Source organism: Melitaea cinxia, chromosome 14 (assembly GCF_905220565.1).
Source record: "Melitaea cinxia chromosome 14, ilMelCinx1.1, whole genome shotgun sequence".
NCBI classification, from domain to species: Eukaryota; Metazoa; Arthropoda; class Insecta; order Lepidoptera; family Nymphalidae; genus Melitaea; species Melitaea cinxia.
Window position 1 is genome coordinate 4,594,078 of NC_059407.1, and position 20,873 is coordinate 4,614,950.

Sequence of the window (20,873 nt, forward strand, 5' to 3'; positions counted from 1 at the left end):
ACGGTCTTTGGGTTTTTTTATTTATCCTCTTTATTTGATATCCGTATTAGATGAACAGTATAAAGATAAATAATCCACCATTTTGTGATCGTGGCCATAATGGATTTCAATTTTTTTCATAATGTATTGTAGTGTACAAGGTTATCCTCTTCATTTGATAGTCATATTGGATGGGTTGTCAACAAATATTGTATTAATACACTATTTTTGATGGTGGCCATCTAGGATATGTTTTTTTTGCAATAAAACCTTTTAAAAAGAAAACCTTCAGACTTTTTATCCTTTTTATCATGAAATAAAACAAAATACTGCGATAAACCTTTTATTGGTTTACAAATTTACTTACTCCATCCACAATATATCTATCCGTATAACCGATTCTTCGCAAAAAAAAAATTGACTTATTTACTTTTCCTAATATAATAAAAATGGTACATTAGAATAAAATAATGCATTACCTTTCCAAGACTATCTTCAAACGACAACAAAATCTTTTATTAATAGTTATTATTTAATTTAAATTATTTAAAATCTAGTTGCCTCTAAATCTGGAAGATGAATTAATTAAAACTTCAATAGATTTTGGCAAAAGTTTAAGATTATAAGAATACTTAATATTAAAGAGAAACAGAACATGTAGATTATTGAGCAGTATATAAATAAATAATGAATAAAACTACTTATTCAACTACGGAATTCAGTAAGACTACATAGTTACTTCTGCAAGCACTGGTTTTGTTTAACACTAAACTGATAAAGCGTTTTATTTTTAAGAACAAAAAGAAAAAAAGTGATGTGAACTATTTAAACTTCAAACTAATTTATAGATTTATTAAGTATTATTTATCAAGTGTACGCTTCACTCCTTTCACATTAGATTTGCTTTAGCTGAGATGAAATATTTTCACCGAAAAAGTATTTTAAACTATCGATAAGACAAATTTAAGATTCAATTTAATTTTTTTATAATTACATAGGATTATTCACATAGTATTTCCTGGTTTTATTAAATTGATGTCTGTAGGACGGATTTATGGGATTTATAGAAAATATAGACCATTTGCGACTCTGGAAATGAAATTAACAAAATTCAAGATATCTTTGCGACTAAGTTTTGTACTAAAAATATTTTTTGCAAGATTACATAGGTAAAAACAAACTTCGTTCTACATTAACCAATCGGTATGAAAATACACTGAACGTCTTACTTACGTGTACTTACGTATGTACGTTCTTCCATCGTACTATTTCAGACTAAAACTGTTGTGAATATTTAGAAAGCTAGACTCCTCAAGTAATACTTAATACTTAATAGAAGGTTCATGTCTTTACTACTCCAGTTTTTTTCTTATCTGAAAACATACTTATGTAAAAAAAATATTTTGCTAAAACTGCCTAGAAGAGTGTCCGACTATACAAGTTACATACTATTCCCACTAACCGGGTAAGTGCTACATAATATATAATAATTCCAATATAAATAGCAGATATTCTATTAAATGTTTTATTTTGTAAATAATATTTTCATTATTTTAAAATTAATACATTATATATACAATATCATTACATTTATGCGAAAAGCATGATTTAAACCAATTTCCTATAAACAAAACTTCGTGACGGTAAGTATAAGATAGTTCGATACCACATTAATATTATACAATTTAAAAATATTAAAAAAATTATGTTTTTTATCATAATCCTCTCGCTCATAATCCAATATTCTGATTATAAGGAAATATTTATTTATATTAAATTAATTTTTTTTATATTCGCAAACCAATAAAAAAATATAAGCAAGAGACATGATCTTTTACAAAAATACATAGTTCTCGAGACTATCAATTTAAACCATTTTTTCGATATAAAATTAAGAACAGTTTTATGTTTCAACTTTCAAATATATTGCACTAAATAAAATCAATCGTGTTCTAAATCACTTTCATATTAATAAAAATTACAGGAAATAATGATACTATTAACAATATTTGATATTGTTTTATTATCTGTTCAACAAGGACTAACTATGAATTCCTTTATCACATTTAATCATTAAAAAAAATACGAAAAAAAGTCTTCAAGCCGTGTACATTTTAGACTACGAGCCCTAACTTATTCTAAAATTCACATTGCAGTATCACAAGTGCATAGAAGAAGAATATATCTGTCTCTGTCACACGCCCGGTCGCGTCATTATAGCTATCTGTCTAGTTGCTCGAAGCGACGGTGCTCTGTTGTTGCTGTTTGTGTCGCCGGTGGTCGTAGTTGACCAGCCTCTGTCCCACGAGGTATTTATCGTTCTTTATATGCTCGTACAGTTTCGTGAACTGACGAATCTGGAAAAAACAGTATTGTTAATCATTCAGTTTTTTCTCGTAAATTTTTACACTAAAATCTTAAAAAGTAGTCTTTATTGGCAGGAAAATTTGGACAGTAATAATTGATGGCATATACGAGTTTTATTGGTTTAATGGTGCCCAATTTCCATCTTTAGAAGAATTATCTTCTAACGTAACGTCGTGTGTCAGTGTGACGTGTGTCAGTGTGTCGTGTGTCATGTGCACGGTCACCTGGAAGAGCGCGAGCGCGGCGAAGAGCACCAGCAACAGCAGCGCGGGGTAGACGCGGCGCGCCAGCAGGTTGCGCTGCGCCGGCGAGCTCAGCAGCAGCGGCGCCACGCTGTGCGCCAGCGCGTACGGCACGGCCAGCGCCAGCCCCAGCCAGCGCACCAGCGGCGCCGCTACACACCGCAAGATGAACCTGGCCGACATCATAAACATATACTGACTTGTTTGTTATACGGCTAGGTCGGCAGACAAGTGTACGGCCCACCTGATGGTAAGCGGTTACCGTAGCCTATAGACGCTTGCAACATCAGAAGCATCTAAATCTCACTGCCGACCCTACCCAGGAGCTCTGGCCACTTTGCCAGAGAAACACAACACTATTTGAGAACAATATTATGCGGTTGTGATCTTCTGCATGGTTTAGGTGATTCCCCAGATGGGCTGCTCCAGATTTTGTTCAGGATATATGTTACCGTGTCCTACCTCAATAGAATATAAAGTATGTGCTGAGTACTATGCTACATTATTAAATTGGAAGAAGAAAATTAGAACTTACTTTAAATCCATTTCCCTGATACCGTCTCTGTAAGCTTTTTCGATTGCTCGTCTCATACTCCAGTCTGGGCCCATCATGGTGAGCGCACACACTATCTTCGTGTATAGAACTCCTAATGCCCAATCTTGCCATACGAACAATACTGGCGACTGTTCCAGTGGAACTCTTAGTGGTATCACTAATACCTGAAAATAATGTTTTTTTTTTTTATTGCACAGATTTACCTTCAAACCTAACAAAAAGATACTAATAATAATTTGATTTGCAATATGTGGATGTATGTGCATATTCCCGCGCTAGACAACTTGTAAAAGTTGCATGACATATATCATTATTTTGAATTCTGAATACGAGTACAGAAAATACCAGTGTGAAGTGCCAATAAAGCCTATACATGTTAAGAAATAAGTGGCTCATTGCTGTCACTTAGCTTACAATTGGATGGAACGTACAAGCTCGAGCAACAGGTTAAACATGAGTGGCACTGTAACATTTTTTTTTAATTTCAAACATGGAATGGAACAAGAACGTCACGGGCACGTGCCCAGAAAACTTTTTTTAAATTTAGAATATGGAACATACAAGCTCGAGCAGCAGGCCGAACATGAGCGGCACGAGGCCGAGCAGCGCCAGCGCGGCGAGCGCCGCCCGCGCCGCACGCCGCGCCCACAGCGCGGCTCGCTCCAGCAACGCCGCACGTCCGCCGCGCGCCCAGCCCGCAGCCAGCGCGCCTCCGCGACCCGCTGCCCAGCATACGTACATGCCTGAAATTGTTTTTACTCATTATAACATTCTTATTACTTCCTTTTGTGAAACTTTAGTTATTCTATTATCATCTATTAATACTTTTTAAAAATTACCTTATGTATATTTTATTTGATTCATGTGACTGAAAATTACAGTCTAAAGTGCGTTCACAAGCCGAGGTACCAAACTAACCATTAAAGTATGAAGGGTTTTGTACCTTTTTTTTACTTACACTTATTTTTAAAATGTAAAATATATTTATATCTTGATAATAAGGTACTTTCGGTAGTGAAAAATATAAAATTTGATAAAAATTAAAATTTATGTAGAAATACACTTAAATATTCTGATTTGGAATCATATTGTTTTATTATATGGAAATTAAAAGTCGTATATTTTATCTCTATATCACGTGACCTAAAACACGACCCGCCATGGTATGACGTCATACGGGCAATAACAAAAACAAACTTTTTCTATGCGCTGTCCTATCCAAACCTCCTATGTCCTAATGTCCTACCCAAAGGTTGTCTGGAAGGAATCGCTCTTTTAGCGATAAGACCGCCTTTGTACATCTTCCTCTAATGATACTACTTTTGTTTGCATCTTTTAATGGTATGAAATAAAGAATATTATTATTATTATTAACTTCTGCCAGAGCTGTAAACAGCTAGGTAGATATCTATCAACTTTATCTTCAAGGAGTAATACTTGTGCTCTTTCGTTAGTGCATTTCATTTGTACCTATTTATTTATTAATATTTAAAAAGGTTTTGTAAAAGCAGATAGTACGAATCTGCCAAAAATTGATTTAATGATGGATGCAAAGTTTTTTGCATGTAACCCAGACTTCTGTTCTGCCGAATTTCGGAATGTTAAAACGACTTTGTAAGTATCACTTGTTATATTATACTGTTTTTTTTTTTTTAAGTAGGTATACCAAATTTGAAAAATAGTGTTAGAAAGTGTTAGGTTATGTTTTATTTCTTGTTACTGCCAAATTAAGACTTAATAGTTTTTTTTAATGCTAGTATTTGTACAGCTATACACTACACACCAACGATAGCTATTGTTATTCATTATTTTACACAAAAACACCAAATATTTGTAGCTGTTAACGTTGAACGACAAAGAGTATACGTATAAGGTATTGACCTTTTGACGTATTGAACGAGTTCGGTCTTACATACGTCATACACGACTTTTGTTACCAACCATATTACGTCACCAAAATGGCTGATAGCATTTTCGCGAAAATAAAAAAGGTTTAAAATGTAATTTAATTTTATGGCATGAAAGCGTGTTTATTTTGCCGAATTTTTTTTTTTTGGGTTTTAATTTTGAAAATCACCATTTTGAAGTACTTTTTCAAACATAGTGGAATACCCTATTACTTAATTAAATATAATAATTAAGTATAGTTACGTATATAAAATTTGATACTTCTTAAATAATAATTATCAAAATATAAAAACCACACACAGCGCTTCAGGACACGGAAGGAAATAAAAATAAATAATACAAAATCAAAGGGCCATCCGCGGTCCGAATGTTTTCAAAGCTAGTTAAAATATCAAAACGAGAAAGAAAGAGATAGACTATCTTTTGTTGGTTCCGTCGTTGCTACGAAAAAATGATGGGCTTTGTTTACGTTTGGTATCGCTTTACAGACTTTAGCGCTGTTAATAATTGTTTCAGTTTCCAATTTAAGAAAAGATTTCATACTATACAGGTATTGGACTCCTAGCTACGTTCCTTCAAATGGGGGGTTCTGGAAGTGTAATAGTAATATGTCACGTCAGTCATCACATTCCGAATTAAAAAAAAAATTAATTACTTTTTCTTAATATACGAACTACTTTGGCAAGGTACTTCCGCATAACCATCCGATACACTTTTTTTTATTTCAAAAAAACGTCGATAAAGTGAAATATTAATACTAACTGCCGCATACAACTAAAGAATCATATGCTATTAACGAGTTACTTTTCTCGTAGACTTTTCTTCATTGTAAATTATAGCCGTGATTACGGCGCTTACGAAAGGTATCGTACGAAATGAGTCTATCATTTTTTTTTTTTTCGAAATGACTGTTACAGTTGGCCGAGTACTATAGACACCGGCCGCAAAGGAAGATGTGGTGAGTCTATCAAGGTAACTCGTCTATTTAAACAGTCCAATTTAAAAAGAGGGAGGATTTGATTGGAACTTGATTTATTACACTTACAGAAACCACAACTTGAAGGAATGCAGTTAGGCGTCGAACACCTTATACATATAATTGTCGGTCGTATCTGACAGTTTCCTTTTTACAAACATTTCTATAGCTTTTCTTCTTTGTCCCAGTCTACATTTTTCGTCTTTTAATATGTGTATAAAATATTATTCTTACCACAAGCAGCTGTGTAAAGTTCGTGTACGCCGTCGGATGCCTTTGGTAACCATAGGGCCATGACTTTTCTACCTATTGCAACGGGTATTACCTGAAAACGCGCAAAAGGAAAATATAACACTATAATTAAGAAGGTAGGAGAAAATGAATAGATATTATTAAATCTGCAAGGACATCTGCTTAGTAATAAATTGCACTAGTGTGAGTATGGTGCCATTTTTATAAAGCCACCCTCTACAAACTCGCTGTATCGCAGTCATTAGCTCAATATTAAATTGTATTGGTGTGTATATGGCGCGACTTTTAAGTAACTACCCTACATGTGTTGTCTGTAATAGTATACTCACGAGTGAACAGACATAGTGGATTAAGATAAATAGATATTAATGTCCACATAAACATCAAGATCAATATTAAATTGTGGTGAGTACGGCACCACGTTTAGGTAATAAGATTTGTCTGTATCTGTTAGACATCACTATTTAGTGCGGCTTTCCGAAGGCATGGAAATGGATCTCGCTTTACGCCACTTCCATAAATATGTCGATTGATTGCACTACTTGTTACAATTCCTTTTATACAAAACTTAATAGAGTACTAGTACACTAAGATATCTATTATTTCATAGTTATACGTTAGAATACAGTATCAGTATACTCACAAGTGTAAGCGCGCTGGCCATCACCAGCGAAACGGACACGAGCGCCAATAGGGCCGCCAATCTCAGCGGGAACCACGATACTCGTACGTACGGCTCGAAACCGGCAGGTCCGTCACGCCACATCAGAGCCTGCGATGAAACATAATTGCTATTGCTTGAATTGCTTATTATATTGATCTATTTTCCTTATCTTCCAGGAAATATTATATTTCACAACAAACGTACGTACGTCGCGAACCCGATAGGTCCATTGCGCCTCGTTTTTTTTTTTTTTTTTTTTTTTTTTTAATTATACAACTGACAATCAACCGTAAGGCCCGCCTGCTGATCAGCTGTTACCGTAGCTAGGCCTAAGGCCAAAGCAATGCAAACGCGTTGCCAACCCTACCCCTCATCCCACCCATAAGCCTTATCCACCCATACGGTCTGGTTCTGCGAGATTGAGTTACATCTCTAATCAGGCTGCTCCAGATTTTGAGCAGGATATTACCGGCTGTGCCCTTTCTCAATTATACACAACAGTCACTGTTATATACATACATCAACGCCTATGGCGAGATATAGCTCTACTTTACACAATTGAAGTTGCTTGAAATGCCTAATTATAGTGATTAATTTTTAACAAACTTTAAAAAAGAACATTTTCAACTCAACAGTATCTTTATTATATGTGTTAGTTACCTCATAATTATTTACTAGGTGTACCAATATTGATGATTCTTTTTGTATTCGAAAGCTAGTTTTTGTCGTGTGGAACACCCATTTAAATTTTAAGGAGATCAGATGACTATTTTTTCTTTATTTATAATGCGTATTTAAAGTCTTATAAGTTCTATTATATTGCAAGTATTTTATGTCATTTTTGTTTGAGAACGTACATACAATCATTCTTGATTAGGTAGTTACACATAATATTCAGTACACATTTCTAATTTACAGACATTTGGAGCAGCGCCTCTAATATTTAATAGTTGAACTATAATATCAAAATATTTCAGTAATAAAATAATCTCGGCACGAAATTGAATACAAAAAGTAACAATTAACAAATGATAGCCACTAGAGCAATCGATCGCGCGCTTATTGCTCGATTATCGCAATTCCTCACCCGGTGTGCAGCTCCCAGTTGGTGGGGAGGGTGCGGTGGTGGGTGTGGCTCGTCTCGCGCCGCCTCTCCCAACAAGTACGATCGCAGTCCAAGGGCGCCAGCCGCGCACGCGCACCAAGCTCTCAGTCCGCCCTTCAGCCACGTACGCGTGTGAGATTGCTCCAGCAGTGCCGGCAGGATCACCTGCAGTCATTAACACTTTAAACAAAAATATGCAATAACTCCATCACTTCTTCCGATTCTTCAAAACTGTATAGGTGTATATTTTTAGTGTTTTTCACATACTGTGACGACAAAATATAAATCACGTATATATTTTTCTGTGCAAAGTATATTAAATATTTCAAAATATAATCCTTAAAAAAAGGTATTATCGATTAAATTTTGAAAATTTTGGAATGATGCCACAAATTTCCAGACAAGCATCAAGGTAGCAAGGTGTTAGTTGGTTGCTTTTTTGGTTTAGAAATGGTACTTTCAACTAAAAATAAATAGACGTGATATATCATTACAGCTCCTCCTTTTTTCGTGATTTATCTCCGAACAATGATATAAATAAGGAATCCTTCCTACACATCATTTTTGTTTTTATTATGTTTATTTTGTAAGTATTTTTATGTGAAATAAAATATTTAAAAAAATGTTAGGTGTGTTATAAATGTTAATAATGTTTTGAATTCAAATTATTTATCTCAAAATAAATCATTTTATCATTGACTTACCTTGCATAATCATCATATTATATAAAAAAAGTTAGTCAAAAGCCTTTTCAAATTTAAAATGTCTTAATTATTTTAATTACCTGTAGTAACAGTAACTCCAAGCTGAGTTCATTAACGGGAGCCTCAGTGTGAACAGCGACAGCGTAGGGTAGAAATCCAGGAAGCACATATTTGATCACTCTTATTGGCAACCACAACATAAACAATACAGCCGTTCCAAACACCATGGCTGATACTACAAGACGACGTATATGAGACCATACTGGCAGATGTATCATTTCCTGAAAAAGATAAAAAAAAGTTCAATAAAAAATACTGATACACATAAATTTAAACATTATATATTCTATTCATAGGTCATACAAAAGAACTATCATAACTGAAATTCTTCACATAATTTTTTAATAGAAAAAATTGTTAATTCAATAAATATGTTTGTTCGCAAACAAAAAAAAAAAATGAGTTTGATTGGCATCGGCAAGTAATACAATGTAGATAATCGAAAACATAGTCAATTAAATATGCATTATTAAAAGTAACTCAAAAAGTCGTCTTGAGCAAATTTTAATATGACTAAACGACAAGTACCAGCTTTCGATTAAAAAAGAATCATCAAAATCCGTGCACCCAGTAGAAAGTAATGAGGTAACACACAAAAAAATACAATCGAATTGAGGATCCCCGCCTTTTTTCGAATATGGAAAAAAATGGTGCAATTGATTAATTTGAGCAATATTCAACATTTAAAAACATATAAATAACATAACATTGAGTTTTTTTTTTTAAATTATATATACATTAATATAGCTATATTACAATCTCAAGGGCGTAATATAAATAAGTTTTTATTAATTGTATGACGACGCGTTGACGCAATGGTCACAACACTAGTTTGTGGCTGTTGCACTGGCCATTACGGGTTTGATATATTATAAAAATAATAAAAGAAATATTTTTATAAATATCTAAAAGAAAAGTAGTAGTTTAACCAGGTTTATATGTATAATTACTGCTTGCATATTTCAATTTCATATATGTGTAATTAAAATTTAAATGAGCCAGTTTGCATTTAAAATTAGATTAATTAATACTAACATATATAAAACAAAAGAGTTTTTTTAATGGTTTGAAAATACTAAACACAGATGTTTTTTTTCCATATAATAATAAAAAATTAAAGTTACAGTTTTTTTTGATGACAGGTAGTTTATTAACTATGAAATATCATAATACGACTGATGCCATGGATCCAAGTAAAGTAAAAGCTGGTTTAGTACACTACATAATATAAATCAGATGTATTAGATGTATAGTGCAAATACGTTAGAATATGTACACTGCCTAAATTTTATTATTTATGAATGTTAAAATATAATAAATACAAGAATATTTTTATTATTTACTAGCTGACCCCGCAAACGTTGTTTTGCCGTATATGTTATTAACCCTCTTAATCCCCCCCCCCATCCGTATAACTTAAGGGGATGAAAAATAGATGTTATTCGATTCTCAGACCTGCCCCATGTGCACACAAAATTTCATGAGAATCGGTCAAGCCGTTTCGGAGGAGTTTAACTACAAACACTGCGACACGAAAATTTTATATATTAGATAATATTTATATAAATTGTATATTACAAATTTTAACAGGAATATTTATAATTACTACAAACATGTATTTTATATCACCTTGACATAGCACTTCTTATAAAAAATGCAAATTTATAAAGAATAATTTATAAGTACGTTAATTACTTGCATTCCTATGTTGTATTGTTTTAAATACAAGTAAAAGTAACTTTTATTTGTAAGGTTCAGTAATGTTATAGTACCATACCAACAGTATTGATTCTTTATGTTATTATTTTCATTTATTAAATTAAAAAAATCGTGTTAATAATGTAAAAAAAAATGTCATATATTAAGTTATTTATATAAATAATAATAATTTTAATTATATATGTCTTTATATGACAAATAAATTTCAATATATTTTTATTATGCTTGTATCATAAATACATAGTACACTTAAAGTTTACACTAAGTTTCAATACTAAATAAATCTAGTCACAAAACAAGTTTACCTAAAAACCTAAGTATATTAATATGATGATAAAAATTGCATATAAATCTTAATGAATAACATAAAAATATTATTAAAATGTAATAAGCATTAAAATGTGCAGTAAACGAGCCAAATTATTGAACATAAAAATTTGACATTGGAAATAAAGATACCACTAGTTTTTGCACTTGAATAAATAGAATTATAATAGAACATAGATATAAAAACCATTTCTTGACTATGAGGAGCATTTGAAAAAAACCTAGAATATATTACAAATATTTAAAGATTTTACCTTTTAACCACTTTAAATTTGATGTAACTATAATGACTGTCTTTTATACAAAGTAATGTTTATAATCAATCAAGCTACAAAAGATAGAGCAACTGAGGTAAGGCTCAGCAGGAAATTTCCTACTCGAAATATGGAGCAGTCCGACTGGGGTAGTACCGCGACCTTACAGGAGATCACAGCTAAATAATACTGTTTTCAAACAGTGTTGTGTGCCTGTTGGTGAGTACGGTGACCAGAACTCCTGGGGGGACTTGGGGATAGGCTTGACAACGCGCTTGCAATGCAGGCATATAGTGGTATAGACATAAGCTTAGGTAATCGCTTACCATCAGGTGATCCGTACACTTATTTGCCGACCTTGTTGTATAAAAAAAAGATATTAAAGTAATTGACAATCATTAACAAACTGTGCTTCAAATTTTATCTGTAATGTCATACTAATCTTGTGAAACAACAAATGAAAATTTGGATTGATAAAATTTCCTATAGTAAAATTTATTTACAATAAATTTAGTACTTGTGTACCAAGACACAAATTGTACAACTTGCCATTGACCCTACTCAGGAGCTCTAGCTATCTTATTCACCACAGGAACACAACACTACATGAGAGAAGTGTTACTTGGCTGTGATCTTCTGTGAGGTTTAGGTAGTCGCCAGTTGGCCTGCTTCAGACTTTGAGGAAGGTTTTTCTAGCCCTACTGAAGTAGGGTATGTATGTATGCTCAGAAAACACTTCGATAACATTATAAATAAATAAAAATACACACCTGTACTGGACTGAAATCTGGATCATTTAAGTTTTTCAAGAACCATAGTACTCCTGGTCGGAGTACCTCTCTCAGCAACAATATGAAGGATGCAAAGTAGTACACATAAACCATACCGACGAGCCAGTGGATAAACATTAAAGTCCAAGGCGCAGCGTGGAGACTCAACTCCCTGTCCTTGAGGGTGGCATCAAACATGGATAGTGAACATAGATCTAACCACCAACCACACACTAATGGTATTACGCCAATCTAAAATATTGGAATTTTGGACTTAATAAGACTTTCATATCCGATTAGAATGAATAATAAATAGAGAAATGTATAGATTTGCTGAACTTGAATTGTTATAATAACATATTTTAAATATAGATTAATAATTTATACAAAGGGTCTAACATGACAGGACAATGTTTTTAACTAATAATAACATATTTTATGTACTTTGATACATAAAAAAATGGTAAATATATATGTAACTCACCTCAATAACAGATAACAATGCTACTTTCACCACTACATAGCAAAATCCTAATGCTTTCTTAGCGCTTCTTAGCCTTAGCAACGATGCCAAACCATGCAGAATGGCTAGTATAGCCCCCACTATCACATATCCAGCTAAAGCTGTTAAGAGACCAGCAAAGGGTCCCTCAGCATTCAAACCAGCTACAGCAGCACCGGATTTACCGATGTGATAAGGGCAAAATGCAAAGACAACAATGAACAATGTGTTCAAAGAAACAACCCAGAACACATGCTCCAAAAACACCATTGATCCATCGAGACCAAGTAATCGGGCCCAGGTTAACTCTTCAGCTGCAGCTCTGTCCCATTCCATTGGGTTCCAATTAGCTTCATCTCCCACTAATGGGTCGTCTCCAGCTTCCGCATTAGGTTCCTCACGTGCACCCCCATCGTCACCAGCACCCTCATTAACATGATCATTATTATTATCCTGTAAAGGAATATCCTCTGCTGCAGGAGCTGGGTGATTTTCTCTTTCCATCCAATCGGGGCCACCTCCGTGCATAATTTGTTCTCTTAGCCACACCAATCCAATAAAAGAAAATAAAGTACATGTCACAACAAAGCATCCGGAGAAAACATCTTTCGCTAGATTCTCAGCAGATACTATGTCAAATGGTAGTGATATCACTGGGTCTAGGGATCCCGAGAACAAGCATCTGTAGGTTCGACAGGCGGTGAGAGGTACAATACCGAGCCAGGCGAGCGCGACCAAAGTATAATGGAGCCAGTCTTTCACAGCTGATGCGACCGACGTCACTAAACCACCGACCACATCACGAAGTGGTAGTCTTCTTGGCATGTCGGGTGAGTATATAGGCATAAAAGAAAACCGGTGTCCACATAGTTCGCATATTTCCTTTCGCGAGTATCGCATCCATTGTACGAGACACTCCTGGTGTATCCATTTGATGGAACCTGTGCATATGCAAGGATGAAACAGAGGTCGGTCAGACGAAGCTTCAGATCTACAAAATCTACAGAAGTCCGCACCGGACGAATCTGAGTCCATCATTGTTCTCGATCCAGTTTTTCTGCTTGATTATGCGATCTGCGAAAGTTGACGTATTGTATTAGTTGTGTTTGATAAAGGCAAACAAGTCACGGTACTTAAATGAGTTTTATAAATGTATACCGTAACAAATGTTATTAAAACTTGAATCCGAGAAAACAAAAATTTTAGGGAAAAAACGGAGATTTCACCCGAATAACTATTTGTTTGATAGCTACACTCACTGAAGATTGTAGTGTGACCACTACATAAAGGAAATTTGCACTTTCCTAATTGTATTGCCAAAGCTAAAAATAAAAATGGCCTATATAGTATATACTTAAGACAAGTTCCATTAATGAAATTAATATTAAAATTTTAAAAGCATCAAATTGAGCCCTACTCGATCACTTTTTCGATACACCTCGTCACATTTATTTTTAAGCAAATTTATTTTCAATATAGTAATAATTATAATCAATAAATTCAAAATTTGTATAAATCACACTTCATTTTATTATGTGATTCTTACATGATAAATAATAAAAATAATATTGTGTGTATTTTAATATCCATCTTTTTAAAATTAAAATTGTAAAGTACAAATATAAAATAACAAATATATTTTGTAAGAAACGAGACTAGTTTTTGAACATTAGTTGATAAAATGTCAAACTGCTTTACGTGGTTAGATTTTGATGTAAATACTCTGGTAGATATTTATTTATTTTATTAAATATTAACGTGTACATAAAATTAAGGTACAATTTAAAATATTCCTGAGATATTTTTTTAAAGATTTAACATTCTCTTTATAGTTTGTGCCTCGTGAAAAATATATAATTTTCTATTTTTTGTTTTTATCATGTTTTTATTAAGATTTTCGATAATGCTTTTAATAGAGTGGTATTAGTAAATAATTTTAAAGTTTTTATATACTCTAAATATCCAGTAAATATACGACGATATTAAGCAGTAAAATATTCACCAACTATTGTGTAATCTTCAAATAATACGAGGGAATTTTTATAAATTTTGACGCTCAATTTTTCTTAAAACGGATATTACGGACGTAGTACTAAAACATATTTGAAGCTAGTAAAATATAAACTACATGCATTTTAATAAGACACTTAAAATTGAGCCACCTTCAAGGTGTTTGATTATACTGTTAAACATAAAACAAAAACTTTCATTACAAACAAATTTTTATTCTCCATTGTAATAATAATTGCTATTTCTTTTCAGATAAATGAGAGCAATGTATAAATAATTAAGTAACTATAGTTAATTATGAACATTCACCATGTCTAAAGAAACTGTAATTAAAATTGATGACCCGCTGAATAACAATGGCCAAAATAAAAAATCAGAAATCAATATACTATGCTTAGACATAACACCATACAGCCCATTAGTTCAATTTTCTTGTTGTTCAATATTTGTTTTCGTGTGCTACTTGGCGTATGGATATTTTCTAGAATTAATATTTTCTAAGCCTGAAGTAAAACCAGTGAGCCTGTACATAACTCTAGTTCAATTTTTAATAACAATGTCTCTTAGTTATGTTGAATCACTTATAAGGAATCCTATAAAACGAAAGTAAGTATAAATATATCTATACTCTCTCATTGTTTACTTTTAAGAATATAATGAGAGTGATATGACCATAGTATACTAAGGGCCTTTTACAAGTTGCAGATAATGCTATTTATACCTTTCTATGTTTAGTATACGTCCCATATATAAATATTTCTAACAAGAATTAGTATAAATTTATAATAACAATGTCTCCGTGTAGTATTCAAAGCATTAAATATTTAGCTTCTGTTTATGTTTTCAGATTTATTATCACAGAATTCACATTAATAGGGTTGAATTTTAGGTATTTAATTTTTTATCTTTTTACAGAGTGCCATTAAGAACATATGCCATATTGGCTGCTCTGACACTGGGAACAATGTCCTTTTCAAATTTAGCACTAAGCTATTTGAACTATCCAACACAATTGATATTTAAGAGCTGTAAATTATTACCAGTTATGATCGGCAGCATTATAATATTAGGGAAGAGGTATGGATTCCTAGATTATGTGGCAGCTGTTATTATGTGTATAGGACTGACAATGTTTACATTGGGTAAGGTGGTAATTATTAAATAAATTAAACAATAAATTTATTTAATTTAAAGAGTCATTATTTTATAAAAACTTTGTTAAATGTTTCTGATCTGCTCAGTATTCATTATTCAAAAAAAGAAAAAAAGAAGAGAATAAAAAACAGGTACTGAATAAAGTGCCAAGGCAGTCTTATCACTGACAGAGATTTCTTACAAAAGACCCGTCAATAAAGGAAACATTTGTAACATATAACAGACACGGTGCAATTTAAAACAATGTACTATGTATAAGATTTAGTTTAGTTATGACTCCTTGGCCTTTTGGCACACTTGCCTATTCTTTCTATGGTTGTTGGTTTGAAGCCCCCTAAAATATACATTTATTATACAAAAGTGAAATACACATGCCAGTAGGCTGTTACCTAAAAGAATGGCATTGAGCGGGCATCCATTAATTACGTGAGCCATTTTTCGATCAGTTTAGACTCTTCTCCCCTTAGGTGAGATTTATTGAGATTTGCCTGGACCCCTAACCCCCCTTTCCCCTTTCGTGAGTTTGACACTAAAAATATTTTAAACTAAATTTATATTTATTATTCGGGAAAATAATAATGCATTCAAGTATACTATAGTTAATAACTAACTACCTAAATGATCTGAAGTCATGAGATTTATTTTAGCATGCAAAATGAACACACAAAATTTTTTTTTTTTTAATATCTGTAATATATTTTTTGAAGTGGAGGTGAGATTTTCGATTATCCCCCGCCCCCTCGGTTAAATAAGATTTGGTAATATTTCATTTGTCCCCTCTCCAATTTGAGTTCACGTAATTAATGGATGTCCACTAAGTTTCCTATTATAGGAACACAAGATCAAAGGCAATTGTACGATAAATTATCGTACATGAGTGATTTTTTCATGCCTTTGTACAATGTATAATGGAACCCTAGTGTCGTTTGCGGATTGTACGATAATTCCGTTGACGAATTTACGATTTTTGGAAATTATATTCTACGGCCCTGGTACACACTGTGGTTGGAAACACTGTAGAAATATACTACCGTATGTGTATGTTAAAAAATTGGACAAGTTGATGTAATTGCCTCACCCGAATTAAACATATTTTAATTAAAGTTATCTTTACAGCTGACTCTACAACATCGCCTAATTTCGACGTCATCGGAGTAATTGTAATATCTTTAGCGTTGTTGTGTGACGCTATTATTGGTAATGTTCAAGAGAAGGCTATGAAACAATTCCAGGCTTCTAACAATGAAGTTGTATTCTATTCTTATGCAATAGCGTGTTTCTATCTCATTGTTATAACTGGCTTCAGTGGAATATTAACTGATGGCTTTGTTTATTGCTCTCAGGTACATTTTAAATAATTATATAATGTATAATTTGATAGAAAAACTTCATTAAGTAGGTAGTGAGATTATAAGTCCATGCAGAATTTTTTTTATATGAAAGTTATATTGCCAATTTAAGAAACTTACCTCATGATATTTATTTTATAAAATAACAGATAATACTTTAAAAAATATTGCTTAAATATATTGTTTAAGCATATTTTTCCTTGGATATGCTATGGTTAACAAAATACCCCATCTCTATAATTATAATTATATATGAAACGAAATACAAAAATAAAAATACATATTTAGTTTTGTATTTGTTGTTTTTACGATTATAACTCATTACAACATTATCTTCTTTTGTTTTAAACTGAAACATTCGACTTTACTTAATAGAATAAATAATTAAACACAAATTTATTAAAATTTTGTCTTTTCAGTCCCCAACGACAATGTATTTAAATATATTCCTGTTAAGCTTGAGTGGATACATGGGATTGCAAGCAGTATTGACGTTAGTTCGTATATGTGGTGCCACAGTGGCAGTTACTGTTACTACAATGAGGAAGGCACTCTCTATAGTCATATCGTTCTTGCTTTTTAGCAAGCCATTCGTTTTTCAGTAAGTATTATAATGTTATCATTACCACATTTCTAATTTTATTTTCAACTGAAATTTTTTATAATCACATTGTTTTAGGCAGTTTGAGTTTAGTAATTCCCATTTTTAATGATAAAGTATCAATTGGACCTACTTACGCAAAACAGAATCAACCCACACACTGACAGTTTTGAGAAAAAGCCGTTTTTGTCAAAATTTTGTATACAGTAAAATTGTTTGTTACTTTGAATAAAATTTATTTATAATATTGTACCAAATCATTTATTCTATGTATACAAATATAATATTGAGGAAAATCATTGGCATTTTTAATAATAATAAAAGGAAAACTCGTTGATTCCTTTTTGCAAAATTATCTCTGTGTGGGTTGGTTCTTTGTTAATTTTTATAAATTTATAGGAAAACAATGAAAAATCCCATATTTCTTTTAACATACCCTTTTATTATTATTTATTTATTTTATTATTGATCGGAAAAGATGATATAGAAGACGATCTTGAATGTTTTTCAGGTCAATTTCCCATATTTCTTTTAACATATCCTTTTTTATTTTTCAATAATATTCTATATCATCTTTTCCAATAAGTTTTACATAAAAATCATGGGTGCCTTGCGGAATTAAGTGTAGCATACTTTTTAAATCCTTTAACTTAGCGTCAGGGACAGCTTTCATTGTTGGCCAAAGTGGCTCCATTATCGATTTTGTTATAAAATATTGTCTTCCGCGAACATTTTTTTTATATCCACAACCTTAAAATCTTCATTTAAATTAGTTTTCATGTAAATTTTGAACATTTCATCCTATTTAATCATAATTTCTTTGGTATGAAGCCATGAAACTTTTTCTCCGTATCTTTTTCTTTCTATTTATTATATTTTTTTCTAACTTCAATGATGACAAGAAATCTTCACTTTTCATCCTATGTACATGCATTGGTTTCGTTTTTTTTTACAAGTTTTCATAACCTGAATATAATCATCCGGTGTATAGAGCCTCTGTTGACGCTTAAGGGCACATTCTATCTTTCTAAAATCTGTATCATTTGCGAGGAAGCTACGCCTTGATTCAAGGAATTTTATATTTATCTGGTCTAAAGTTGGATGTTCATTCAACATGGCTTTCAGCATTAAGATCAATTTTATATTGCGGTTCTGACCTCCACACGCATCACTCCATAAAATCAAATATTTTACCTTGCCATCAAGCCTTTCCATGATATGTTTGATGAGGCAAGACCCCACCTCTTGAGCATATCGGCCAGCTTCTCCTTCTACCCACACATTACAGTAAGCTTCGTCTTTGCTCCCAGTATGTATCCCTAAACTGTGTACCCAGAGTTGTCTTTTGTAAAAGACGATATTTGTAGGTAGGTATACGGGGTAGAGGTAACGTGTTTTCGAGGTCAAAAGTCAGAGTCTCGACAGTGGGATCATCTTTAGCTAGCTTCATGTCAGTCCTCAATTAGTTAATTTTGTAAAAAACAATTTGTTGACTTTTGCAGCAGATAATATTTTCACGCCAGTGGTTTTCGCTTCATCGACGTATAATTCGTATATTTTTGATAAAGTCTTGTCTGCTCCCAAAAACTTAACCCCTTCTGTTTTTGTCGGCGATAATACATATGTCGACAACCTTTTCATAAGGTTAATAAAAAACTCCTCGCTTTCAGGAGATGCTCTATTGCAACCGCCATGCGAACCACGATTTCCTTTAATTCAACTGTGCGATCGCACCTTACAAAGCGACGTATTTATTCGTTTTGCCAACGTCTGTAATGTTTTGTCAAACATATCTCTACAAACTGATACACCATCTAGAAAATATTGGCGAGAGTAAGACTTTTTCTTTTTCTGTGAAATTTTAGTTTTATTGTCAGTTGCAACGTAATGACGCTTCACAGCTTGTTCTTTTATTAAAGCTGTTAAAAACATATTTTGCGCATTATATGATCCTAGGGGATAAAACTTTTTAAATGAGCTAATCTCTTTTCTACTGAAACATTTTAATAATAATTTTAAGGAGGATTTATTACACAACACAGATACAAAGGACATGACTTCTTAGACGTCGTAAATAAAATTATATCAACAAGGAACAAGTAATGTGAATCTTTGTAAACTATAGGATTACACCTATTTTAATATGCAAACAAGAACCAACCCGCATGGTTCTACTTATTTGATTAAAAAATAAAAAATTAAAGGACCATGTGGTATGGATCTTGTTAGTTTATTAAACAACTGCTGTTATGTTGGTTGATAACTTTGTCATAGAAATGTTTTATACTGTAAAAATTGTCAGATCATTTTGATCTTTACAGGGTCGATAGAAGGTTGATTTTTGAAAGCTTCTGTGTCATTATCTCGATTATGGCATTTGTGTGGATTGGTTCCCTTTTGCATAAGTAGGTCCAATTGGATTGGTCCCTTATTTATTTAATTAAAGCATTTGTTATTGATAAAAATACCAAATTATTATTTGTTCAATATATATATTAATCATTAGTTAATCTTCTACACACAGTAGACTAGCAACGATTTTATCAGAATATATTGATATTGAATATAAGTGCAGTACATTAAATCAACAGACACCCTATATCTAAATTAAAAAAAAAATGTTATTCTTAATTATTGTGAAACTGTGATCTAAAATGTTGAGATGAGATGAAAAATGATGCTTTGTAGTAAGCCATTAATGTTTTAATTTTCAGATATGCATGGTCAGGTATGCTGGTCGCGTTGGCAATATATCTCAATCATTACAGCAAAAAAAATCCACATTACGTTCCTTACCCACTATTAAAATGCTGGCAGTGCACACAATCCTTCTACCAATCAGAATATAGATACCTAAAGGTAAAAAGTAAAATGTATGCCGATTCAGTATAAATTTATTTTATATTTTAAATTATATGTGATATAATGAAACCATTATTTACATTATTTTAGTATTAAAGTTTTATTATTATGCTCAAACTCTTTTTGTATTAAATTATTTTATATTGACATGGAAAGGAAAAGGATCTAAATATATTTTTTATATCCATTTTTTTTTTTTTTAATTATGTTATGGGCTTACTCTTGACCTCAGTCTAGCTCTAGAGCACAGACGAGGTCGAAGATGGAGCGAGTTCGCCCAGAAGAAGCCTGTTCACTCAATTACGTATAATTTTTATTCAATCAATTATTATTAATTATTCACTCCATTTCAAATTACGTACGTTACGTATAATTTTTTTGGATAATGTTTGTAATTTTTTTAATAAATTAAATGAAAAATTGTTATAAGTATCTTAATATGTCATGCAAATATTCAATTTGTTACAAGACAAAATTCCCTTGTAATAAACAAGGAAATGTGTTTGTTTGA

At 32.3% G+C, this 20,873-nt stretch overlaps 2 protein-coding genes across 2 annotated transcripts; one reads left to right on the forward strand and one right to left on the reverse strand.

Annotated features, from left to right (window-relative positions):
* Positions 1-309: 309 nt before the first annotated feature.
* Positions 310-13,423, reverse strand: LOC123659579 (E3 ubiquitin-protein ligase MARCHF6). The gene is made up of 10 exons (XM_045594787.1): positions 12,368-13,423; positions 11,884-12,135; positions 8,834-9,034; positions 8,032-8,214; positions 6,924-7,052; positions 6,263-6,353; positions 3,706-3,887; positions 3,124-3,308; positions 2,571-2,760; positions 310-2,336 (listed from the first exon to the last, which is right to left on the reverse strand). Exons 1-10 carry the CDS (start codon positions 13,421-13,423, stop codon positions 2,208-2,210), a joined length of 2,598 nt encoding a protein of 865 aa, XP_045450743.1. The 3' UTR covers positions 310-2,207.
* A 637-nt stretch (positions 13,424-14,060) lies between these two features.
* LOC123659635 (adenosine 3'-phospho 5'-phosphosulfate transporter 2) lies at positions 14,061-20,425 on the forward strand. The gene is made up of 6 exons (XM_045594836.1): positions 14,061-14,160; positions 14,648-15,001; positions 15,311-15,537; positions 16,667-16,893; positions 17,319-17,500; positions 20,215-20,425. The coding sequence occupies exons 2-6, from the start codon at positions 14,706-14,708 to the stop codon at positions 20,390-20,392; spliced, it is 1,110 nt and encodes a 369-aa protein (XP_045450792.1). The 5' UTR covers positions 14,061-14,160; positions 14,648-14,705; the 3' UTR covers positions 20,393-20,425.
* Positions 20,426-20,873: the final 448 nt, after the last annotated feature.